Source organism: Haliotis rufescens, unplaced genomic scaffold (assembly GCF_023055435.1).
Source record: "Haliotis rufescens isolate VD_foot unplaced genomic scaffold, xgHalRufe1.0.p SCAF_14, whole genome shotgun sequence".
Lineage (NCBI taxonomy): Eukaryota > Metazoa > Mollusca > Gastropoda > Lepetellida > Haliotidae > Haliotis > Haliotis rufescens.
In genome coordinates this window covers 22,846,155-22,873,428 of record NW_025963824.1, presented here as the reverse complement: position 1 = coordinate 22,873,428, position 27,274 = coordinate 22,846,155, and the positions used below count along the sequence as shown (strand labels likewise).

General features: G+C 40.0%; 2 protein-coding genes across 4 annotated transcripts in view; both read right to left on the bottom strand.

Moving 5' to 3' along the window:
• The window catches only part of LOC124131202 (receptor-type tyrosine-protein phosphatase T-like), a 41,717-nt gene extending 40,685 nt beyond the window's left edge, over positions 1 to 1,032 (bottom strand). Inside the window, exon 1 of the mRNA XM_048395167.1 lies at positions 984 to 1,032. The gene's annotated coding sequence lies outside the window, so the exon portion shown is untranslated. The remainder of the gene's footprint in view (positions 1 to 983) is intronic.
• A 4,076-nt stretch (positions 1,033 to 5,108) lies between these two features.
• On the bottom strand, positions 5,109 to 26,356 carry LOC124131201 (cell death abnormality protein 1-like). Of its 3 annotated transcripts, XM_048395163.1 has the most exons (14): positions 26,276 to 26,356; positions 23,038 to 23,121; positions 22,815 to 22,925; positions 20,601 to 20,822; positions 19,840 to 20,052; positions 16,362 to 16,472; positions 15,476 to 15,700; positions 14,703 to 14,897; positions 12,181 to 12,318; positions 10,457 to 10,594; positions 10,142 to 10,279; positions 9,696 to 9,728; positions 7,267 to 7,345; positions 5,109 to 5,558 (listed from the first exon to the last, which is right to left on the bottom strand). In XM_048395163.1, exons 1-14 carry the CDS (start codon positions 26,349 to 26,351, stop codon positions 5,369 to 5,371), a joined length of 1,953 nt encoding a protein of 650 aa, XP_048251120.1. In that variant the 5' UTR covers positions 26,352 to 26,356; the 3' UTR covers positions 5,109 to 5,368. The 3 variants fall into 3 exon arrangements, with proteins under 3 accessions (XP_048251120.1, XP_048251122.1, XP_048251121.1); XM_048395165.1 differs by lacking the exon at positions 10,457 to 10,594; XM_048395164.1 differs by lacking the exon at positions 22,815 to 22,925.
• Between the last annotated feature and the right edge of the window lie 918 nt (positions 26,357 to 27,274).

The following is a 27,274-nucleotide window of genomic DNA, read 5'->3' as shown; positions in this document are numbered from 1 at the left end:
AACATGTAGTATTAGCTTTGGCGGGTTGCCTAGTTGTTAGAAGGTTCGCTCGACACGCTGAAGGCCCGGGTTCGATTCCTCACATGGGTACAATGTGTAAAGCCTATTTCTAGTGTTCCCCGCCGTGATATTGCTGGAAAATTGCTAGAAACGGCGTAAATCCATACTCACTCACTCACAATTAGCAATTGAGGTTTCGTTACGTTCACTTAATAGGTTAAGTTTCTTTTCAGTGAGATCTCTTAAATGTCATCTGATATGTTAACAGGCATTGGCTTTTGAATACTTGTTACGGAAATTTAGCTTGCATGCCATGAACAGCAAACTTGATACGCAAAAGTTGCTGAACGTTTTCTAGAGAACCAGTTTCGTGTTCTAGTCTTGGGAGGTGAACAAAACGTTCACCATTCACCCTGAAAAGCCATTTTCGAATTCCCATATTTGGTTAAATGTGTGAAAAACATATTTTGTTTCACTTCCCCTGTAGATCGAATATTGTTAAAAGTGGAAATCCCAATCTTATTCACCCACTCCCCAAACCTTTAACCTGTTATCGACTATAACAACAACGTGATTTCTAACTTGAAAGGGGGTACTTCACAATAAGGGCCAAAGTCAAAAAGATTTCTATAAAAATATTTATATATAAAGTTAGTGGATCTTGAAACCCTCAAAAGCCAAAAGTGTTATGAAGACATTATGATTCCATTATCATGCAAATCTGAAACCAAATTGCTGTTTCAAACATACTGAGTTGCACATAACATTGCAAAAGAAATTACATATATGTTCTCATAATGTAAAATATTGCATCCTCATGCTTAGTGAAGAAGAATATGCGGGATTTGGAATTTTACACATTGATCAGTATTTCTGTGCCACCTCAATGTGACTTAGATCGAAGTGGAGCAGATCAGAGACTTGCTCCATCTTTGTGAAAGACAAGTATGGTGCTGAGAAATAATAGGTACGACGACACTTACCTGTTCTAACGTCTCCTGAATCACATCAAACCAGCCTGTGTTGAACAAGGAAGTGCAATAGCCTCTTATCACGAGATGGTGTCAGAATGAACGACCCATCCTTGTAAAATATGTAGTTACTCTGCAATGTTTGTCCGACAATGTTGCCACACGTGACTCATATGATAATGATAACATTTTTACTTTATTAGCACACGAACGGTTGTCAAATGACCTTTCATCAACAGGTATTTATAAAACACATACTCATGTACCATTTGTTTTCCTCTTATATAGTGGTGTCTATCGTGTATCAAATACTCGATTTGATGACGTGCGTTACTCTACGCCCATGACACATAGGCATATAACATTATAACCTTATGCAGCAGGGCGTGGAGTCATCCCACAGATGACATCCTTACCTTGTCAGCTTGCTGACAGGGTTAACCTCTTTGGTCATGTGTACAAGGCGTCCGACCTCGGATCAGAAAGTCCATGGTTCGAATCCCATCACGGGACTCGGAAAATTTATGGCCGCTACATTGGCGCCCAACGTGGGGCTGAGCATGTTCATATTAAATTTGAGGGTACAATGTGTGAAGCCCATTGCTGGTGTCCCCCGCCGTGATATTGCTGGAATATTGCTAAAAGCGGCGTAAAACAATACTCACTCACTTACTCACTCATATTAAATTTAAGGCAAAACAAGCCTCATTACCCTATTATGCGGGCCGGGACGTGCCTTCTATTGACTGAGGAGTATGTAGCAGGGCGTGGAGTCATCCCACAGATGACATCCTTACCTTGTTGACGGGGTTAACCTCTTTGGTGATGTGGACAAGGCGTCCGACCTCGGATCAGAAAGTCCGTGGTTCGAATCTCATCACGGGACTCGGACATTTTGGCCGCTACACTTACAACCTCCCCCCCCCCCCCCCCAATATAAAAAGAGAAGAATTTTTTTAATCAAAATATGTAATAATGCCAATGCTTGGCTTTTATAACTTGGGTAGTTTCCGTGAACAGTATAGTTATCTGACTCCTCGCAATAATATGGAACCGATGCAAGGCTTGACACATCCGAGTTGGGAATGCTAGCGAAAAGAGTGTGTATGTATGTGCTTTGTACGAGACGCATTTGTTTTAGTACGAACGTAATGTGTATGTACATACTAACGAATTCAAGTAACAGTGCTTCATAAAGTTCAATAAGAATATTTTTCTGAAATTAAATAATGCATCTTTCAATACATATCCATGAAGATATCTCCTCGACCTTAAGGTCGTGATACACCATTTGCACGTGCATGTTTATCACAACTCATGGGAGAACACAACTAATAGCTGTTAATAGCAATTTGAATGGCGTACGCTACCGGGACGATATCGGTGTCGTGCCTGGTTAGCGAAAATCCAATTTTCCCTAGTATCAGTAAAGCGAAAACCCAAGTTGGGGTATTTGTCCTACGAAAGCGAGAAATGAGTAATTGCTATAAATCACCGGATTACCGTAGTTTAGATTAGTGCCCGGGCTGTTCAAACAAAATAGAGAGTCGTTTCGTAAAAAAATAATACAGTTGGATGTTTCAACACAGGAGAAGAGATGATCACTCTTTTGTGCAAAATGCAGTGACGTAACGTCACATTGTAGCAGGATAATGCCGCTATACATGTTGAGGCAGCGTAACATTGCTGTACTGTCATTGCTGTTTCTCCAAACCTCTCCCCATATGAGACGTAACGACGCCTACGACAGGACCAAAACCATCCGGTAACGCTCGCTCAGCTGGGACAATCTTGGGTTGACATTTAGAACAACATCCCCAGGCTGTAATAAACTATCTGTCTGTCTGTCTGTCTGTCTGTCTGTCCATCTGTCAATCATCTGGTGTATCAGCACAAATGGTAGTCACACCCGATATTGACATTGTTAAATGAGTTGTTACACTTGTTTAGGGCGTGTCTCTCTGTCTCCTGTTACCAGGTATGGGTTTTCTCAATGAATTTGCTATTTTCAGTAACATTTACACCACTTTATATGAAACACAGTTACTTGTTTTCACTAGTATACATGTATGTAATGAAATGTTCAGAGCAGTGAGCTTAACACTACATTGTATAAATTACAGATACACGTGCAGACAGATAGACAATTTTGTTCCGAAGACACATGGTCCAGAGTGCTCGCGTATTCTTTAACAATGATTGAGGTAAATACAGACTAAAAATATAGCAATTTCTTTTACCATGGATGAATCAACACTTGTCACGTGGTTGTGAACACACAGGTATAGGTGTTATACTGGATGTCTTCACTTTGTGTATATTCTCACAAACATAATAGTCCCAACCAACAACAACAAAATAGGAAATTACAAATGCATTGACGATTTGGTACATACTTAAAAGAATGATATGCTGATCTAACGATGCATCACTTTCGCCTACTTTTCAATTGAGAACATTTCACCACAACGCCACAAAGCAAGGACCAGCTATGGGTTGCTAGGCAACAACATATCACCATACCACGGTGTTTGACAACAATTTATTTAACCAAGAGAAACAAGTTTTTGTTGAAGCATCAAATTTATTCCCTTACCACTTGATATGTTTATAACTGTCACATTACGTCTTTCCGTAGCGACGTCGGATTGTTGATAAGCCAGCATGCTATTCGTTGTGTGTAAAGGGTGAAGGAAGGCAACCCACAAATCTAACCTGAAAATGATAACGATTACTGACCACGCGGGACAGCAGGCACCCACATAGACTACGTAGGAATCAATGAGGAAAGACACATCAAGCTTCATGATACGGAACATTTTGTGTATATTTTTTATACTCAAACGTGCTATTGCAATAGTTTTCCTTGCATAATACGGACTCACAAGGATGGAATAAAGAGCGTTTGATTGCTGAAAACAAGAAAAACGTGCTGTTATCAACGTGCAGTTGAACCCAGGATCAGTGTGTTTAACCTTTCTCTTTTAAAGAAATAGCTACCTGTTACGTTACAAACATGTTCATGAGTTTTGCATAAATATCGAACCGTCCTATCTTTGCTCAGGGTGTCATTTGGTGAATCATGAAAATCAAACAGTAATGATACCAGGTATTAGCGAAAAAGGCAACCCTCACAAACACATGCAAAGGTAAGTCAAGTGTTTACTCGCCGTAAAAGCAAAATCTGATGGATAACCAGAAGATAAAACCGACAGCAACTATTTTGACACCATCTATTTTTGTATGCGTCGTCATTTGCCTAGAACAGACTAATATTTAATAAATGCCGTGCTGTAGCTGTTATTTTATTTACTACACCCAAAACCTCGTAAAACAACAAACAAAGCATGTCATAGGAGTTTATGACAATCCCACATTAATATTCTGATGGAACCCACATCGATACTTTGGTCTAAGAATTCGATTGTCCAGGTCGACGATAACTCGATATATATCCGATGGTCTCTACGACTTCGAGCGGCATCTCACAATGCGAAATGTTTAACCCATGCTGAAACCATAGAACAAGGAAGTAAAATATCGTGCTATCTATTCCAATGTTTTATGAGGTAGCCCTTTTCTGATAGCCCATCTGTCCTTCACTGAGGGTGGCCATTGTAACAGATGTGGAAAACCTGTAAACTTGACAAACTTGAAAACAAGTCACCACCCAGCCACAAAAGCATTCAGGCACACCCATGTCCCGACGGAAAAAAACTTCATGTGTCACTTCGTGACCCCTTGTATTGATATTGTAACATATGTCATTGGAGGATTACAAGCAATGCTTGGGCGTGTTATTGTTTAGTTCAAAAGAGTGTCATAAAGGGAATCTTGTCTCAAAGATAAATTCCCATGTTAACCAAGGTGATATACTTCATTGCGTGAAAAGAATAATGTCAATGCCCAATGAAATGATCATATAGCAAGCATTGCATTACTGAAAGCTGTGATACCTGATACAACTGGGCATAAAGAGTAAAATATCGGTGAAAATAGATCACTGATAGACAGTGATAACACCAGGTGTTCGCTGAAAGGGTACGTATGTCCTGCCATACCGCTAGCATCCGCCAATCACAATATTTGCACAAGAAAGTATGTATTTGTTGCCTGCCAAATGACGTTTGACACCCATGAAGGTCATATTGCCTTTAATTGCACATGTCAACATAAAAGGCTATCTATATCAAACGGATGTTTGAGTTGTACTAAATGGGATCCTTTGCGCTTAATGGGATGGGGTTTCTCCAAGCAACCTTTTATTGATACCAGTACCAGCTTCAGACACACAAACATTTGTTTTTATACATGAAAATGGCATCGGATGTATTCCCGTCATCTGTCACTAACTAAACATAAGTCAAATTGGCCGCGTGGCACATGTTGGCATCCTATCATGATTGCTCATCACGTTTCTTGACATGCGTGTTGGTGTTTTCATCATCACTGCACCCACGTTGTACGTCATTGCTGTATAAATTTGCCTCAGCGATGACGTCATACACGGGGAATTGCCCCCGAGTATCCAGGGTCGCGTACTGCTCGTCTCGTTCAGCTTTGCTTTTGGCAACCTCTTGTTTGAGTCTAAAAGACAATATGACAATAAAGGATCACATCACTTTCTGTTTTTATAAGTTGAGAGAGTACGGATTTAAATACTATGAAGCAATTCAATGTAGCTAATGCACCTCCTGTTTACACTCTTCAAAAAAGGAAACGCACAGGTAGATTTTTAGTAAATCTATTGTACCTAATAAAGTCGATATTTAATTTAACATCATAGATACAAATATGAGTCACATGTTGTCGTTGTACAAAGGCATTGAAAACTGTTCATTGTCTTGTCACATAAGGCCACAAGGTTGCGCTGAACGCATTATTTCTTGCGACCGACCCTGGCAGCAATTACCGCTCTGCATCTCCTCGGCACTCATTGGATAAGTGTACGAATTCTGTCCTGCGGAATTCTGCGCCATTCTGCTTGTAAGGCGTTGGTCAGTTGTGGGAGTGTCTGTGGCGTGTTCTGACGTTGAGGTACACGTCGATCAAGTTCATCCCATATGTGTTCGATTGGGTTGAGATCTGGAGATCTGAACGGCCAGGGTAAGACGTTGATGTGGCATCATGATTGGAAGAGGGTGAGGTTGAAGAATTTGATACATGTAGCGATTTGCTGTCAAATTTCCCTGAACCACAACCAAGTCATGCACAACCAAGTCTCGTGGTGACGGATATCTCCTCCCCCCCCCCCCCCACCCCCCCCCCACCCCCCATCCCCCCACCCCCCACCCCCCCCCCCCCCCCCCCCCCCCCCCTCACACACACACACCATGACGCTACCGATATCGAAATTGTCGAATTCACGTACACAATGTGTGTCAAAACGCTCATTTCGACGACGATAAACACGTTGTCTTCAATCTCGCTGGTGGATAATAAATTGACAGTCTGGTCCGATATCCTCCTCAAACCAGGGATGCGTCCAGCAGTCTCCGTATATGTGGCAATGCGATGACGTAGGTGGAACAGCCTAATGTAGCGATCCTGTGCAGGGGTGGTAACACTTGGTCGGCCGGTTCTCGGACGGTCGGCAGTGGAATTGAACTGTGTGTATCGGTCCCAAAGGCGGCAAATTGTGCTGTGGTGGACGTTAAAGTGGCGAGCAACAGTAGAAGATTCCCCTCTTTGGATACGTCCCATGGCGATGTTCCGATCGGCAGCGCTGACTCTCGACATTTTCGAACTTGAAAAATGTTGACAATTGAATGACAAATTATTGGCTCATGCTTGCCTTTTCATAGCCACAACCACGAGTTACGAATGCCACAACTTGCACGTGCATTTGGTTTTACATTTTTCCTCTATGACATTTTTGAACAAGTGTGAAAACAATGCCGTTTCAGTATTGCAAATGGACAATGGCTGCGTTTTCACGCACCGTTTGTCGCATATCAGGCCACCAACATTTTCCAATTGCATATATCCAATTTATATACCGGATGTTTTGTGTAGTCAGGTTCAATGAACTACATACTGCATGTTTCTGTTTTTGAAGAGTGTACATTGTTCATGTGAATGCGTAACTGTTACCATTTAAACTTAAAACAATTTAATTAAACATTCAAACCATGAAACCAAAGAAAGGTTTATGATCTGTATTTTACGCGAATAATTGAAGACCTATTGTTTCGACACAAAGGAGATAGATAGATAGATAGATAGATAGATAGATAGATAGATAGATAGATAGATAGATAGATAGATAGATAGATACCAATAAAGTTAATCCTACCTGACAACAAGTGTTGTTGTTACTGCTAAACATACAAACAGCACCGCCATCACGCAACACACAACGATGAAGCGGACGTCTGAAACAGTAAGCCAAGTTTATTGATTAGTTCACATGTTATGTGGGTGTATCTGAACGTCAGTTATGCGTATCCTTAAGTCGCCTCAATATGTAGTGTTTAATCATTTCCATTGTCAGCCATATGAAAACACATTTAATGTGTCTCATAAAGGTGTCTGAATTAGTCGTGCTTGCTTTAGTTCCAATATCATCAGTTTTGATTGGACTCGTAGTGCCTTGTGTGAAAATCAAGTTGATATACACAAGGAAGGGTTTTGCCTGCCTCCACTAAATCAGACAAAGACCGCATGTTCTTTAAATTTGAAATTTGCAAAGAAGAGAATTGATTCCTTAAATGTAAGTAACATTCTCAGACAAAACTCAGTTTCCCAAAATGTGCCACAGTATTTCCAATTTCAGGAACCACCAACAATTTTATTTTATTACACGAACCCCATTTCATCCAGGTTGTTCAATTATAGGAAAGTGTTGGAATACGTGGACTTGATGTAAATTCCACTCATCATACTGCTACCAGCCCGTAGGTTATATAATCACAGGTGACTTCTCTATTGTTGACAATAACAACTTTCGTCAGTTATTCAAATATGGTACATATATAGTGAGCAGCCTTTTACAAATTGGGAACAAAACTTCAAAATCATTATGGATGCTGTCGAAGCACAAGCCAATAATAAGTAGGCCAAAAGAGAAGAAGAATGTCTTCCAGGGTGCGTTAAGTCAGTGTATGATGTTGTCATTCGTATGCACAAACTGAAAATAGAAAATAGAATTGGAATAAATCCATTCTGTCCCCGCCAGATGTCATCCAAAGTCTGGCTGCCCTTCATCATAAGTGTGTAATTGTCCCACAAACAAGGCGTCAAATAACATAGCCATTATATGTAAGCGTTACAACATTAATTATTTGATCAAAGAACATGATTATTAGTGACATATCAAATAAGACCAGTATGCTAACTGAGGATGAAACCTCCCCAAACCGTGCTTAACTACTACCAAAGGGTTTGCTTGACATTGTACACATCTCAGAAAAGAACCAGTTTCAATTCTAAAAAAACATTTGATATTTCAACACCACTATCCCACATGACAAACTGAAGGAGAAACTTCATTCCTTGATCCACCAAAACTTGGTGACCATTGATACAGTTTCGTATCTATCGTGAGAGGTTCAGGTCAGTCTGTCAAAAATGAAAGCAAACGCCATCTGAAGTTTACTGAGAAAACAATATGCGAACTTCCTCATTGATTTGGGAAATTTGGAGGTAAGACATTTAGGCAAGAAGTAGACATCCCCATTGGCACCAATTGTGCACCCCTTCTTGCTGATCTGTTTGTTTATGCATATGAATCGGTAATTTGGCCAAGAAATTTAACTTAAGCATCAGGTATATCGATTTTCTAATATCGTCCAATAACAATCAAATAACCAATTCTCTTCCACTGATTTACCCACCTGAACTTGAAATAACGGAGACCAGTGAGACCGCCCCATCTGTTTCATATTTAGATCTTTGCATAAAGATTTAGAAAGACAAACACTCTCCACAAGACTGTATATCAAGAGGGATTACGTCAACCTTCCAATAGTCAACTAATATGCCCGCAGCTCAAGCCCTTGATGTCTATATTTCACAACTTTTGAGGTACCAGCGGGCATGCTCTTTCTTCCAAAAAACGCCATACAACGCTTGCTCAACATTTTATGGTTGACAAATGCAGAGGAAATTCGAAATTTGACGCGTCAGTAACAAAGAATGATGTCAGATGCCATTCCCTATTTTGACTTGTATCATATGTTCCCGTGCTTTTTTACAGGGCAATTGACTTGCCTTTGCATGTGTTTGTGACGGGTGCCACCGGTAGGGCAGGATACGCTCACCTTTTCGCGAACACCTGGTATCAACACTACTTGATAGTGATTCATAAACACCTGCTCATGATATTGTCGGAATCGTACAATCGACTCTACTTTGGGCAGATATTTTTGGTAAGAATATGAAAAGTCGCTTTTGACTATTTTCGAGTTGTATCACGGCGTACCAGTTTGATGTGGGAGGGAAATCCCAAAGTGCAGGTCTCAGACATTTTTAACTTTGGTTAAACCCCCGAGAACGGGTTTCGAGGTAACAAACCTAGAAACATAATCGGCGCGATCCGGGATTCGAACCCACGATCATAGGTTTCCCGCTTGTCCAAGGGACGCAATACAGCGAATTGCGGCGCCTTAAGCCCCAATGCGTTCAAGATAACTATACCATTGTCATAAAAGCTAAGGAACAAGCCATACTTATGTAAATTTAAATACGTTTTGTTCATGTTGAACTATGTTATTGATTGCCTACCTGAAGCAACTCCCTTGTATTCTGTTGACGTTCCTGTGCGATAATAAGATTTTCCTTAAGCAAACGTAATTGAGTGAGATTTATCCTTAAGATCAAAAGAGCACCTTTCACGGTAAAAATATCTCAGAACGAAGTTACATGAGATCAAATAACAGATCAAAATGAAAAATAAAAGTTCATTTAAATTCCCCTTTCTCTTATGAAGGCACGAAGTTATTTTTGTCATGAAGGCAACAATACCATAAAACCGCCACGTAGATAAAACCATAATCACTACTTGTTACAGTCAGTGCCAAACAAACCTTCGCTGCAAACTGCAAACTCTAATATATGTGTAGCTAAAACCTTGATAACATTTGATAACATATTACAATTAAAACTATTGTTTAAAATCATGTTCAAACTATTGTAATGCCTTACAAGTACTAGAATAAAATGTAATATACCTTGCTGACACGCTGGACCTTGTTTCCTTGCAGCACATCCACTGCTACAGTTGCCAGTCTCCTTGTCACATACTTCAGATGTATTCTGACACTGGCACTGCTTGTCACAGTCAGAGCCAAACCATCCATCACTGCACACTGCAAGGACATGAAATATTTACGCTCTCACATTGGAATCACAATAGTCACTTGAACAATCCTAATCACAAAATTTCTGACTGTACAGTCTGTGTTATTCAAATACAAATGCATATAGAATTAAGTTGATACTAAACTTTAAGTTTGAAGAACGCCCAGTGGATGATTCTGTCTTACCTTCTTGACACCCTGGTCCGTGTTTCCCGGCAGCACATCCACTCCCACAGTAGCCAGTCCCCTTGTCACACACCTCGGATGGATTGAGACACTGGCACTGTTTGTTACAGTCAGAGCCAAACCAACCATCACTACAAACTGCAAGGACACCAGAATGCATTTGTTGATACTTTCCGTTGTCAACACTAACAGTGGATGGTTGTATGTGTCCCTTGATCAAACTAGCTGCAAGCTCTCACTGCCTTGGTGAATACTTTTCACTGAAACTTACCACAGCAGATTGACTAATGTATTTTAGCATAAGCAGAGGTCTTAAAATACATCCGCCGATATATTGTCACTTAAGAGTTTTTTACAGTATGGTTGTACCTATCCAGCTCTATGAATACAGTTAAGTCTGGAGTTTTGAGAATATTAGCTCTTTAGAAACTGTGAATATGCGTTTTTGTTTCAATATTGTGAGTTCAGAATTTGAAAGTTTCAACTATGAAAACTTAAAGTCAGTTCTCGTCACGATATGGCTGAAATACTGCCGATGTGACGTTAAATATTAACTCACTCACTCACTCACTCAAAACTTAAAAAAGTGAGAAGTATAATGTTTGGGGAAAGAATTCACATTGTACAATCACCATAATTATCAACACCCAAAAGCTCTTACTAAATGATGGTAATCTATAAATTGCCAATGAATGGATATCGCTTACAAAATATTTTTCATGATATATAGTCACATCAAAACTTGATTAGTAAATCACACTTGACATTTCTAAATGAATCTGGACTCAATGCCCTACGAAAATAATCAACACTAGCCTATACGCTCAGTGATGACAATTCCAAACGGAATGGTCGTTCGTGGAAATCATTTGTTAATAATAATAATAAATATACTATAATACGCTAGAAAATGCACAATCTGTAACATAAATAACACCGGAGCAGGATAGTACTGTCTGTATAACTGTACTTCATTAATCCCAAAGCACACAATTTGAAGATACGTAATTTGAATATGTACATTTTGTTTACCTTATGTGATATAAATAATATTTAGGAAATATCAATCTTGCAAATATTTTCAACAGTTTACCAGAACATTGTGTTTCTTTAAACTAATTAAGAAGATGTATATCCTTTTATGTGAATGTATACTTGTACAGCTATTAGGGGCCTGGGTATGAAAATGTCTTCTTGTAGGTTTATAAAGGCGAATAAGTGTATTACAACAGTACTCTAAAAGATTAATCTAAAGTTGCAGCCTTTAAAAATGGAGGAATTCTTTCAAGAAATGAAAAGTGGTATTTTGGAGATAATCTTATTAAATGTGTTACTTTTTATAGGTATCTAGGTTTAGGTATAGTGTTCTCAAAAAATGTCTCTTGGAATATACACATTTTGAGTGCCTCGCTATGACTAACGAAGGCACTATTTGGTACATGCAAATTACTACTCTTACCATATGATGTTTTCTGAGGACTATTTGATAGTAAGGTTGTGCCAATATTATTGTATAGTGCCGAAATATGGGGTTTAGAAGTCAATTGCAATAGTGTTATTGAAAGGGTAGACATGCAGGCATGTATCACAATAGTGACTTGAACAATCCTAATCACAAAATTTCTGACTGTACAGTCTGTGTTATTCAAATACAAATGCATATAGAATTAAGTTGATACTAAACTTAAGGTTTGAAGAACGCCCAGTGGATGATTCTGTCTTACCTTCTTGACACCCTGGTCCGTGTTTCCCGGCAGCACATCCACTCCTACAGTAGCCAGTCCCCTTGTCACACACCTCGGATGGATTGAGACACTGGCACTGTTTGTTACAGTCAGAGCCAAACCAACCATCACTACAAACTGCAAGGACACCAGAATGCTTTTGTTGATACTTTCCGTCATCAACACTAACAGTGGATGATTGTATGTGTCCCTTGATCAAACTAGCTGCAAGCTCTCACTGCCTTGGTGAATACTTTTCACTGAAACTTACCACAGCAGATTGACTAATGTACTTTATCATAAGCAGAGGTCTTAAAATACATCCGCCGATATATTGTCACTTAAGAGTTTTTTATAGTATGGTTGTACCTATCGAACTCTATGAATACAGTTAGGTCTGGAGTTTTGAGAATATTAGCTCATTAGAATCTGTGAATATGCGTTTTTGTTTCAATATTGTGAGTTCAGAATTTGAAAGTTTCAACTATGAAAACTTAAAGTCAGTTCTCGTCACGATATGGCTGAAATACTGCCGATGTGACGTTAAATATTAACTCACTCACTCACTCACTCAAAACTTAAAAAAGTGAGAAGTATAATGTTTGGGGAAAGAATTCACATTGTACAATCACCATAATTATCAACACCCAAAAGCTCTTACTAAATGATGGTAATCTATAAATTGCCAATGAATGGATATCGCTTACAAAATATTTTTCATGATATATAGTCACATCAAAACTTGATTAGTAAATCACACTTGACATTTCTAAATGAATCTGGACTCAATGCCCTACGAAAATAATCAACACTAGCCTATACGCTCAGTGATGACAATTCCAAACGGAATGGTCGTTCGTGGAAATTATTTGTTAAAAATAATTAACTAAAGCAAAATATTACACTTGAAAAAAGACGAAAAACACCAAAATAATGGTATTTTTGTCACATCCTTAAAAATGAATAAAAGGTTTAATTAGAATAAAATCCCTCATCCTCGTGAAATAGATTCAGCACCATTTGAAATTAAAAATCTCAAACCACAAACCACCTGTTGAAACAGGAAAACGGAATAAATATACCATAATACGCTAGAAAATGCACAATCTGTAACATAAATAACACCGGAGCGGGATAGTACTGTCTGTATAACTGTACTTCATTAATCCCAAAGCACACAATTTGAAGATACGTAATTTGAATATGTACAATTTGTTTACCTTATGTGATATAAATAATATTTAGGGAATATCAATCTTGCAAATATTTTCAACAGTTTACCAGAACATTGTGTTTCTTTAAACTAATTAAGAAGATGTATATCCTTTTATGTGAATGTATACTTGTACAGCTATTAGGGGCCTGGGTATGAAAATGTCTTCTTGTAGGTTTATAAAGGCGAATAAGTGGATTACATCAGTACTCTAAAAGATTAATCTAAAGTTGCAGCCTTTAAAAATGGAAGAATTCTTTCAAGAAATGAAAAGTGGTATTTTGGAGATAATCTTATTAAATGTGTTACTTTTTATAGGTATCTAGGTTTAGGTATAGTGTTCTCAAGAAATGTCTCTTGGAATATACACATTTTGAGTGCCTCGCTACGACTAACGAAGGCACTATTTGGTACATACAAATTACTACTCTTACCATATGATGTTTTCTGAGGACTATTTGATAGTAAGGTTGTGCCAATATTATTGTATCGTGCCGAAATATGGGGTTTAGAAGTCAATTACAATAATGTTATTAAAAGGGTACACATGCAGGCATATAAATATTTTCTTGGTGTTACATTGTCAACCTCGAGTCATTCGTGGTAAATGTGGAAGGTATCCATTATAATAGTTACAAGCATTGCCTAACATATTGGTATTAATTATTGTCCATGCTAGTTTGCTATGTTCGTACCTTGCTATCTGACCACTAAATTAATATTTTTCAGAACATCATTCCATCGCTAAACAACCGAGATGGCAAGATTGTCAAACGCTATATTGTAAAAGACCTACTCAAATTTGAACTCCTCAAAACAACATACCACATAAGCGAACGGTTGTTTACACATACATGTACACATATGAACATTCAGATAGTAAAATTACCAGGCTGCAAAACATCATTAGTGAGCAATCATTTATAATCATGGGAGTCTAGTGGGACCCCTTCGTCTGTTTCACATTAGTATCTATGCATAAGGATTCAAAGTAACAAAAACAAATCTCCGCAAGATTGTATGACCTTTTCGCGAACACCTGATATCATCACTATTTGATAGCGATTCATAAACAAATGCTCTTGATATAGTCTCAATCAAACAATCGACTCAGCTCTAAGCAGATATTTCTTATGAATTTGAGAAAGGATGTGTTACTTTTCTTTATACTTTGTCTAATTGAACAGAAGCATCGAATATGAGCAATGATACAGTTGAGCTGAATTTGTTTATATATTATATTCCTAGCTTCGTGTCAACAATACCATTCGGAGCCAAATACTGTGGAGATCGATTGTATCAAACTTACCCAAAATTTGAACCTCGCATAACGCCAGAAATGGTCCATTCATAGTAATGGTAACACTGTTCCCTTTCATAACGTCTGCACATGTGATGTCAAAGGGGCTTGTGCCATATCCAAGTGTGCCATCAAGTGTTCCACTCGCAGAGTTACATAGGCCGCCATTCACTAGCACTGTCATGTTCTTCCTGTTAACCTGATCTTGAAACCATTGACATGAAATGATCAGTTGGTAAATTTCTTAAATATGACAGATTATTGATATTGCATAGCCATTTATTGTGTAATGTAAGGCTACATGGATATGTTGCAAGTTTTATATTGACTAAATGTGATTTCAGTGAGCTACAATGACGCAGTTCAATATTACCTGAAGGAGCAGACTGAGGTGCAATGACGCTCAAAAATTAAATAAATCGGTAACGTTGAGAAAAGGTGACATTTATTGATCCCTATCAAGTAAATGTTTCCTGTCATCACGACATTTGTTGATCCTATCCGACTGTACTGCTGTATATTCCACGATCGGTCCAATTTGTACATGGAACCCTGATATAATTGTCAACCTTCTGTACATGACTAATTAACTTCCTGCGCACTGTCTTCTGATAAACTAGTAGCTTATATATGGTAAGACAAGCCAGTGGCTGTATGGTCAGCAATTAATATGAAATTAGTATCCTACACATACAGAAGTACCGAGTGTTTTGTTTCATTATTTCAAAAGTCATGCAAGCATTTGTACCCAAACAGTCTGTAGTTATGTAAACAATTGTTACCATCACTACGCAGGTAGAGTCTGATCCTGCTGATGTTAAACATCTGGTGATCATCAAGGAGAACCTGCCAGCTTGCAGTCCCACCATCTGCTGCATTCGTGTGAGAACAACTCCTGTGACTGAAGTCTGTGTCCGTGTTCCCATCTACTGCATGCGCAGCACAATAGGAGCCACCATCGTTATAAGTGCTACTCTGTCTTGCAGTCTTTTGAAACGCAATGTTTTCTGTAACGAGATATATCGAAGTAGTTTACCAGCACACTTTATGTAATTACAAGTCATTTATTTTAATTTTACTTTTGCTACTTTCATCGATGACAGGACGAGATTTTGTTTAGAGCTATACTTGCCCTAAAAATGTAATTTCGCCTCTTTATGGGTATTGACGTTGTGAGTGTCAAATATATGAAATAACGGCATGTATTGTTGCCATGACGTCACATACAGTTTCTACAACAATAGTTCACTATTTATATCACTCATATCCTTCCTGCAGTCTGAATGATGCAAATGTATGAGTTGTAAATAAATGGTACTCTAAAATGAATAACACCTGCCAGGTGACCTATAGGTAGATTCAACCAATGATATCTCCCGCATAAGCTAATACTTGTCCACCAGTACAATACGTTTCGCGCGTACCCATATTCAAAAGAAGCGGAGTTTAAATATCACACTCATATGCATTAAAAGCTCAACTTCTGTTATCAGTGTCGTAATATGTCACATTTTATTTACTTGCAAACCCACATGACACAAACGTATGATCTTTCTTATACACACTACTAAGTGCATGTGTACTCAGCAGCCAAACGAAATTGTTATGAAGATTACTTACACCCCTACACATTATTCGATTAATCCGTCCTATCCTTATTTGTCTCACCCATTTGACATAAGCCTCCGAACCATGGTGATTTACAAACTGGGCCCGATGAAGATGTTGAACATGACGTATTCGGGAAATTTAAGCAGCCATTAGAGCAGTGACATGATTCTGCAACACAGAAGTGGTCACTATATACAACCTTCAGCATAGTAATCTAAAAACTAATTGAACAATATCTACGTCCATAATGAAAAACACTGTTTAAGATTGGTAAATATCAGATACGTTGTGCATTTCATGTAGAGTATGGTGGTAGTGGTTTAGTTGGTGTGGGGCTATGGTGCGGAAGGGTTAGGGTGTCAATGGCTAGAGTGGTCAAGGGCTAGGGTGGTGAAGGGTTAGGGTGGTGAAGGGTTAGAGTGGTCAAGGGCTAGGGTGGTCAAGGGCTAGGGTGGTGAAGGGTTAGGGTGGTGAAGGGTTAGAGTGGTCAAGGGCTAGGGTGGTGAAGGGTTAGGGTGGTCAAGGGTTAGGGTGGTCAAAGGATAGGGTGGTGAAGGGTTAGGACGGTCAAGGGCTAGGGTGGTCAAGGGCTAGGGTGGTCAAGGGCTAGGGTGGTCAAAGGCTAGGGTGGTGCGGAATTATGTGGTGAGGAATTAGGGGGTGGGGGGATTTGGGTTGTCAGGAGTTAGGGTGACCAGGGGTTGTGGTGGTGATGGTTATGGTGGTTAGGTGTTATGGTGGTGATGGTTACGGTGGTGATGGTTATGGTGGTTAGGTGTTATGGTAGTGAGGGTTACGGTGGTGATGGTTATGGAGGTTAGGGGTATGGTGTTAAGTGTTATGGTGGTGATGGTTATGGTGGTGAGGTTATGGTGGTTAGGGGTTAGGGTGGTGAGGGTTTAGGCGATAAGGGTTAGTGTGTGGAGGTTAATGTTGTGTGAGGTAAGGGTGGTGAGGTGTTAGAGAGGTGAGGATCTAGGGCTAACGTGGTGAGGGGACATGGTTATGAGGTGTTAGGTGGGGAGGGCTGCTGTGGTGAGTGATTGGAGGGGTTAGGATTGTGAGGGGTTAGTGTGGTGAGGTTATGGCTGTGAGGTGTATGGGGGTGAGGTGTTAGACAGGTGAGAAGCTAGGGTTATCGTGGTGAGAGGCTATATGTGGTGAGGTGTTAGGGTGAGGAGGGCTTGTGTGGTGAATGACTGGAGGGGTATGGTGGTGAGGGGTTAGTGTGGTGAGGAGTTAGGTGGTGAGGATATGGTGGTTAGGGGTTAGGGTGGTGAGGTTATGGTTGTGAGAGGTAAGGGTGGTGCGGTGTTAGAGAGGGATGGTTATAGTGGTGAGGGGGAAATAGTTATGAGGTGTTGGGGTGGGGAGGGCTAGTATAGTGAGTGATTGGAGGGGTTAGGGTGATGAAGGTTTTGGTGGTGAGGAGTTAGTTGGTGAGGGGTTAGGGTGGTGAGGGATAAGGATAGTTAGTGGTTAGTGTGCTCAGGGGTAATCGTGGTGAGGGGTTTGGGCGACAAGGGGTTTGGGTGGTGATTGGTTTTGGTGGTGAGGAGATCATGTGGTGAGTGGTTTGGGTGGTGATGGGGTAGTGGGGTTAGTGGCCTGGGTGGTGATGGATTTTGCTGTTGAAAGGCGATTGTGTGAGTCGTTTGGGTGATGAGGAGTTCGTTTAGAGAGTGGTGAATTTATATTACTGTGGAATATGAGCAATATATACTCTTCAAAAAAAGAAACTTGACATAGATGTAAAACCACTTTTTGCCAAATATCTAAAATAATTACATTAAATGAGAACCAATTAAGTCAAACAGAAAGATGATGTGTCTATAATTCGCGAAAATACATGCAAAGCACATAAACGTAGCGTTTGGGGATCAATTTTACAGCTTCATCCAAAACGCAACCGCCTGTGAAAAACGTGCAGAAAAGGATCCTGCATTTAGGCATGCAGGCCCCCCTGCTGAATGGATATAAATATCCACATCAACGGCTGTTCATACACTCCTTATAACGGCAGTAGAGGCGGTGACAGAAAACCAAGACTGAATGCAGCTCAACGGAACAACGCCGTTGGGAGATTACAAGCTGGAGCAACTCAGCAAGAAGTGGCCAGGCACTTTGGCGTATCCAGACAGACAATCTCCGCACTGTGGACCCGATACAACAACACCAACAGAGTTGACGACAGACCAAGGGTGACAACCCAAGCACAAGATTGATACATCCGGCTGCGACACCTCCGAGACCGCACTACCACACAGACCCTAGGGTACGCAGAATATCAGATCAAACGGTACGCAACAGACTGAGGGAGGCTGGACTTTTTGCACGAAGACCTGTTCGACGTCATGTATTGACCCAACGTCATCTGGCGGACCGTCTGCTTTGGTGCCAACAGAGGGTAAGATGGGCACGTGCAAGGTGGAGAAATGTACTGTTTACTGACGAGTCCCGTTTCCTACTCACACGTGCGCGCACGTGTCTACAGACGTCGGGGTGAACGTTACGCCCCCAACTGTGTGCAGCAGGTTGTCCCATTTGGCGGCGGGAGTGTCATGGTATGGGTCGGAATTCATCACGGTGGTAGGACGCCTTTCGTGCATGTGGCAGGTGCATTGACAGGTGTGCGTTACAGAGACTTGATCCTACAGCCTTACGTTCTTCCTCACGTCAACGTTCATGGCGGACAGTTCCAGCAGGACAACGCTCGACCGCATTTTGCACGTGTTTGTCAGGACTTCTTACCACAACAACATCCAGAGATTACCTTGGCCAGCCCGGACACCAGATTTGTCCCCGATTGAGAGCTGACATTTTCTGTACCCCTGTGACATTAACTGTATCGTGTACGTGTGTCTGTCTAGGTGACACGATTAATGTTTTGAACATTGTGTACATTGATCTTCAAACAGTGTTTCAATTATGGTTTCTGTGTCCTATTTGAAACAATCGCATTATATTACATTTTGAAAGTCACAGTCAAGTTTCTTTTTTTGAAGAGTATTATTTATGTGACATAAGCCAACATGTGTCATAAAATACCACAAATTGCCAAACGCAGAATATGTTTCCATGAGATCAAATACAGTTTATTTATCGTTATGATAGCTCCAGGATTAAAGGGCAACTGCCCCCACACTCCCTACACCCCGTCCCCAGAAGACACAGGACACATATGTCTAGAACCTTAGTTCTGTATTCAAATCTGCCACTAAATCTTTAGTTTAAGAGGCACTGTTCACAACCCTACATTTCTAAATACACATATACATATTTCAGGACCTACACATTTCAACAAAGACAGATCGACATTATTTGAAAGAATTCACTGATCATGAACATTGTAATATTGAAACAAAGTTTCCTCAGACACCGTTCCTGTTTATATCATTCGGGGGCAGTTTGCGTCGAGGGATGGGGTTTGGGTGGTGGCAGTTTTCAAGGACAGTTAAGGGTGCGTCCTAGCTGATATACCTAACTCATCATACTAAAATAAAACTCATTTTAATTTAACATGTAATATTATTACCTTTCTTTTTACCAAACACCTGCACCTCACAAAGTGCTAAATAAGGTCCTGCCATTGAAATTGTTACATTGTCGCCCTCTGTAGGTTCCATACAGCTGAGTGTCACCGGGTTAGTTATCAGATGATATGGAGAGTCTCTGATGTCTGTGACGGGTAACTTTCTACAGGTGTTACCACTGATCAATACTTCCATTGCTTGATTGTTGCCAATGCCTAAAATAAAACATTTGTTCCAGGTACAATTACTCAGCAAGGGGAGTCTACTGATACAGATAATATCTCGAACTAAGTTCGTTCTTGTTACATAGAACACTTTAAAGATATCGTAGTCACTGACTACCTTAGTAGTCTCCCACCTTAGTGGTTATATAGTAAAATCATTTGCAAATGATTTAGTCACCTACGTTTCTGGTTGTACAGTACAATCGTTTTTGAATGTTTGCAAGTTGAACAATACATGGTAAAAGAGGAACATTATCAGCTCTGTAAAATATTACGTAAACTTCGCCTTACACCACAAATTAATATCTTTCGTTTAAGCTCCTGTTTGACTGTAAGCTTTATCAGCTCTACTTATAATCGAAAGGGGTAGGCCTGTGGTTAAAGTGTTTATTCATGACGCCGAAGGTCATGGTTCGATTCCGCACCTAGATACAATGTTTGAAGCCTGTAGTTGGTGCATCCTGTGTGGTATTGCTGGAATATTGCTAAAACGACTTTACACGGCTTTAATAAAACAAAAGCATAACCGAATAACTTACTGTTTCCACGGAGATAGATTGTTATCCTGCTGATTAGAAACGTTCCACCAAGAAAAACATGCCAGCTTGCATTTCCATTGTTAGGTTCGGTTGTGTGTGAACAACTTCCATGAGAAAAGTCTGTGTTGACATCCCCATCGACAGCTTTACCGGCATCAAATGTTGTAGTAGCGTATGTCCACGTGCTGCTCTGACTGGCCGGTTTACCACGTGCGATGTTATCTGTAAGCAAAACGATATATATTTTTAGCAGAAAGATATTAAGCATGTATACGTGTATTTGTGATTTCCAGGTGTTGTGATATGGACATCTGTATTTTGAAAAACTAACCTCACCAAACCCAAGGTAGCTTTTGTTAGCTGACATATTCTAGTACACATCTATTGTAATAATTCATGTTATGTATATAGGGAGTTGCATTATCCTTCACCTTATGATGTGAGCGAATGTTCGAATCTGATAGAACAATGTTTTATCGTGAAATGAACCACTCTTCGTTCTTCTTCTTTTTTTTTGCGATTTATCGCGTACCTATCTTACATATACTCAGACGTTTACCACTTTGGTGAAACCAACGAAAGGGAATGGTGCTGACACAGACAAAAACATTTTGACGGCGAATGATAGATTTAGAAGGACGCAGCGACTTGCTGCCGGACTGTGCGAGTCGTTACCTCTGTTATCATATACCCTTAGAAAAAGAAACGCAAAGCCAGATTTGTGTGAGGTATGAAAATACATTTACACGAGGAACCGTACAAGGTATTGAGCCAACATGTCGTGGAGAGAACACTTGGTGATTGTAGTCATCTCAGTTAACGGTACATAGGAAAACTGCAAGGTGAAGGTCAGCCACCATCAATAACGCGTATGTCCCCCGTTTGAATCGATAACGGCCTGACATCTCCTGCCCAGGGAAGAGCCCGAGCATGCGAATCACATCCTTGGGAATGGTAGCCCACTCGGCCTGCAACGCAAAAGCCAACTGCTGAAACGACTGGGGCTGTGGATGACGTTGACCTAGCCGTCTATCCAATTCATCCCACAGGTACTCTATCGGGTTCAAATCCGGGGATCTGGATTGCCAGGGAAGAACATCAACGTTGTTGTTGTGTAGACAGGCTCTTGTGACCCGTGCTGTATGCGGTTGAGCGTTGTCCTGCTTGACCGTTGCCGTTGGTTGCAATTGGGAGGACGTGTGGTTGGAGAATTTCGTTGAGCCATAAGATTGCCCTGGATATGGACCAAACCTGTCCTGCCATGATGAGAGATAGCCGCCAACATCATAACGTTACCCACATCAAACCTGTCCTCTTCCTGTACGCAGTTTCCGGCGTAACGTTCTCCCCGACGTACGTAGACCCGTGCTCTTCCAGGAGGAGATATCTTGATTCGTCGCTGAACCAGACATCTCTATCGCAGTTGAGGCCATACCCTGTGTTGACGACACGACTGCAGTCGTTGTTGACGATGTTGTCGACTCAATATGACGTGTCGAACACAACGTCTTGTTCGTAGACCTGCTGCACCTAAACCGTTTCGTACGGTCTGGTCGGAGATTCTGCGCAGTCCGGGTATTTGGGATGCGGTTGAGGTGGCTGTGGTCGTCCTGTAACGTAGGTCACGCAGTCGGATGTAGCGATCTGCGATCATGAGCGGGGGTGATTACTCTTGGTCGTCCCAACCTTGGCCGATAACGTTGGAACCGATCCGATAGCGTTTGATGGTAATGGGCGTTACATTGAAAACCCTGGCTACAGCTGATCGAGATTCCTCTGCCTGCAAGCGGCCGATGACGTTGTTTCTTTGCACTTCTGTCAATCTTGGTATGTTGTTGAACTGTCACTGTTCGATTGAGGCAGATGCCAGGCAATCAAAAACCCTGCACTTTGATACCGTTCTTAGTGCTGCTGCACGTGCAGCACGTGCAGCTGCATGGTGCTGTTGTAAATTCACTGGATTCGTTTTTCGAAATCGTACGTGTTTCCCGACGAAAGGTTTGCATGTCCTTGTTGTGATCTTTTTGATCCGGGAAATTTGTCACTGACACCATAACACATTAAACACATTTTTGACCCCTTGGTCCGTTAATTTTGCTTTTATGGCCAAACATATCCGTTTTGCATTTCTTTGTTTGAAGAGTATATATGAATATTTCATTACCCTCCACCTAATAGGAGTACTGATAAGATCATTGCAAAATCTAAACTTACGCATTTGACAGTACTCTCCAATCCAGTCTGTCACACAAACCGGATGAGGTACTGAACACACGTCATTGCTAGCATTGCATCCATTCTTGTAGTGGCAACTTGATCCTGCTCCTAATGCAACAAATAAGTAATTCCTAAGATGGAATAAAGGACGGGATTCGATAGCTTTCACTGTCCAGCTTTAATGTTGCAGGCGAAACAATGATCACCGACAAATACAAACCTTGTGCAAATATGACTAAACTTGCATGCTTGAGTAGAATGCTGAAGAAAATCATCTTCCAGGTGTCTGTCAGAACGTTCTTTTCTGAAAAATACCGAATAAAACACAAATGAGAGAAATGCGATATGACTATAACAATCAAGACGAAAGTAAGCATTGCAACTTTAAAAGATTATTAATTTTCAATATATATTTTATTGCCCACTGTTCTAAAATGGTTGGTGCACATTTGTTATTATAATGGACGCTTTTTTCAGGCGTGGAAAATTGATTTTACGTTTCAATGGGCTAAGCTGTCTGGTCAACTTGTTTTGACAACATGAATTGAAGCGCTTCAAACCTTTACAGCTACACAAATGACGTTATATTTCTATCTACCACTCATAGAAATGCACTGGATTTAAGTAGTCAATGTTTGGTGACACTTCAAAGAACGTCATTGTTCAACTGAAAATACTTCCTCCAGGACATTTGACCACGAATATGTTCAGTTTAATCTGTAAAAGAACATTTTGTAGTTAACGAATCAAGGGCATTCTATACAGCACGTGAGGGTTCAAATAGAACACTGATGTCAGTGATAATTTTAATTGACAGATAAAGAAATGATATTATTCTACAACTAGACATATGTATGTTTCATGTCAAACCAACTAGAAAGTAAGTTTCCACCCTTGTCGAACTAGGCAAGAACTTCGTGGCTATTACGAGTTATGTCCCTTCTATGTCCCTCCTTTTGACCAATCAGATTCTACTTTCATATCACTTGCACATGCTTCAAACAAAATGGCGGCGCCCAGTCAAGGCTATTTGATAGATAATGAAAATCTATATTGTAGTAAAACGTGTCTTACCTCGCGAATTGCATCAATCACTTGAAAACATCTGTCGAAGCCAAGGTTACGGTACCCGTGCTTTGCAAATCCTGTACGGATCTGAACGGCAGCCGTCATGTTGTTTACGGACCTGATGTCGATTTCGTTACGCGATTTTGATTGGACTATGCACAGACTCGTTAGGTCAGCCAAAATATAACTCAGACGTTCCAGCCTAGTTCGACAATGTTGAAAACTGGTCAGTTAACTCCCTTGACTAGAGAAGACGTATTCTATTACAATGGGTAATTTTGCTCTAATTTTCAACCCCATGTAAATCATGTTTCTGAATATTGGTTAGATATTGTTATAGGTAGCTTTAAGTACATTTGTTGGCTTCTGATATCATAGAAGCGATACCAAGGCATATCACAATGTTGATACCAAGCACGGTATTGTGTATTGAAAGTAGCTCAGCAGTTCACAAAGGTCGGTCAATATCCATTCTGTTGTCGCAATATAGTATTCCTTTTTTCCCTCTAATCTATCACAAAATAATGAAGTGTCATGTCTCGTATTTTACCCACAAGTCCTACATTACTCATACTCTAACACAGCGGCCATTTGCATAAGCGTTTCATTAATGGGCCAGTGGTGGTTATACAATCTTATACAGTAATCACACAGACTATAAAACCAGAACAACATTTTGTAATAGATAAATTTGACAGTTATAGATACAGCCAATACTACTTTTGAGTCTTTGTCAATAATAAATATAGAGTGAGATTCCAGTTATTATCTACACCAATAACATGACCAACTCTTAACAACAATCATGTTCTGCCTTTGAGGAACCGCTTCTTCGGTATGACTTCATCAGCATCAACTACACCAGGACATGTCAGCCACGTCACTGTATCTATCTATATCCTTCTGGGGGGTCACGTTGACACGTCACGACTCGATGCTACGTGAACAATAACATGCATACAATGTCTTTTCGACCATCTACAACGAATTTCATACAAATTGTGCCAACTACATGTATCGTGCTTATGCTTATTTGGAGTGTGTTATCTTGCAGTTATGCGTTACTAGAGATGTGTGTATGTCTCGGCTGTGGCAAAGTGATTGGCTTACTATTATTATTAACCCTATCAGGGATGTAGAATACATTGGCAGTGCTGGACGGAGGGTACTATTGCAATATTGAAATGATTCATTGATTCGTGAATCATGTGCATGACATTTATTATTTTTACTTTATTTCTTATTTAATTTATTTCATTTCATGGTTTGGATATGTTACACTGTAGATTATCTTGGTCGAATTATTTGGTATATATTATGTCAAGGCATTATGTACGATGTTTTTAGACAAATTGGTTCATTTATACCACGGACCTATATACAAGTCCGTGTTTATACTAGCTTCTAGATTAACTCATTTAATAGAGTAAAAATGAAACTGAATGGTAATAACCTCTGATAAGATATGACAGGGATTGTATATATATACAGATTAGATACATTTTTCAGCTACAGTTACAAAACCAGCTAGTCGTTTATTAAAAACTTTGAGGTTTTTTTAACTGTCTGAAGCATAATTATTTGTTTAAACAATTTCGGGAACAATTATTTTTTCGATAAAAATCTCTCTCGTATCGCTCTTATATGGGTGCACCCATCCTTCTAGAAACTGCGTCTCGAATCATGTGAATCAACAAGCTCCTCACAGTGCAGATGTATCTACCGGGAAGGTTACGAAGGTGCCAAACGCTGGGACGGGGTTTGGACAAATAACACACAACTGAGGGAGTTAACTCTAAATTAATAGATGTTAAGGTCAGAACCAAAACTCAATATTGTACGGTCGCTTCAATCAATTTGCAAGTATGAAATAGCGACAGTTTTAACACAAAATCAATTCAGGGGTAGCAAGACAAGTAACATCTATGAACAGTCATGCGCACATTAGATTATATAAGTAACTCATCATTGAAAGAGTGTACTTCAAAACGAGGGTCATTTCTAATATATTTACAGTTACACATTAATTCTTTTATGCCACGGATGATATTTACCTTAAATAACCTCTTCTAGGACATGATTGTACATGGAATTGTGTCGTGATGACATTAGGATTTCATTATCATGCAAATCGGAAACCAAATTGCTGCTGGCAAAACGTGTTGTACAAAAATGTGAAAGAAATGACACACATTTTCATATAATGCCAGATATTGTGTTCTCAGTTTCGGATCTTTATCCAGGAAAATGCGCGGGGATTTGGGATGTAACTCCTCCTTGAACAGTATCTCACTTATATCACGGCGTGTGAGCTCAATGTGAGACAGCCGAAAGTGAATCAGGCCAGACACTTATACCACCTTATAAATAATAGTATGGAAGAGACCTACCTGTCCCCTTCACATCACCGTGATTTGTGTTGAACAAGGAAGTGAGTCTCCTATCACAGGGTGTACGGCTATTCATGGCGTGTAAAGGGTTAACAGGGAAGGAGAGGAGGTATTACACAAATCTAACCTCAAAATGATAACCCTTAGTGAACATGCGGCACAGCAGGAAACCCACAGCACTAAAGACCACACAAGAAACGATGAGAATGGACGCAACAAGATTAAGTATAAGTGATATTTGTGTATATATTTTTCATATTCGTACGAGCCTTTGCAACAGGTAGTAAAGGAAACAAACAGAGTTGATTGCTTAAAACAAGGAATTAAAATGACCTGTTTTTAGTCGCAGTTAGGCAAAATGTTTAACTCTTGTGTTTTAAAGAGTTGGCTTCATTGCATGTGACAAGCGTGAGCCTGACGCTGTCGTATCTTTTCTTAGGACGCCTTTTAGTGAATGAGGTAGTGATGATATCAGGTATTAGCGAAATGGGCACTCATTGCAAACACATGAAAAGGCAAGTCAAGTGTTCACCTGAACAAAAATGAGAATGAGCGATCCTTTCCTCTCACATCAAGCTGACACGCACTAATATAACTGAAATATGCTCCGTTAAATCGGATTAACTGTTATTTGTATATAATATCAAACGAAGAGGTGTATATGTAAAATATAAATATAGTGGTCATTGTGTGGTTATAGGAATCATCGTGTTTGGTGAGGGAAATGTAATAGGAACCTGTAATAGTATGCCTTCCTTTTCTCTTTTCACTGTAAACACTGGCCTGGCAGGCGTGTATAACCTACTGCATATCCTGGTACACAAGTAAACGTAGAACTCCTGTAGTATACGGTTTGATTACAGGCATGTCATACACCATGATGCCCACAGAGTGGGTTTGTTGTGGATATAAAGTATATATGGGATAGGATATCATTGTAAGCGGGGGCTTCTTTATGTGTTTGCTCGAATTTGCCATTGAAGGTCAAGCTCATTCTTT

Excerpts from the sequence above, each read along its gene's own strand:
- LOC124131201 (XM_048395163.1), bottom strand. The coding sequence starts at position 26,351 with ATGAATAGCCGTACACCCTGTGATAGGAGACTCACTTCCTTGTTCAAC. Across the intron at positions 10,595-12,180 it reads CGGACCAGGGTGTCAAGAAG|TTTGTAGTGATGGTTGGTTT; the intron begins GTAAGACAGAAT and ends GTGTCCTTGCAG. Across the intron at positions 7,346-9,695 it reads ATACAAGGGAGTTGCTTCAG|ACGTCCGCTTCATCGTTGTG; the intron begins GTAGGCAATCAA and ends TTACTGTTTCAG.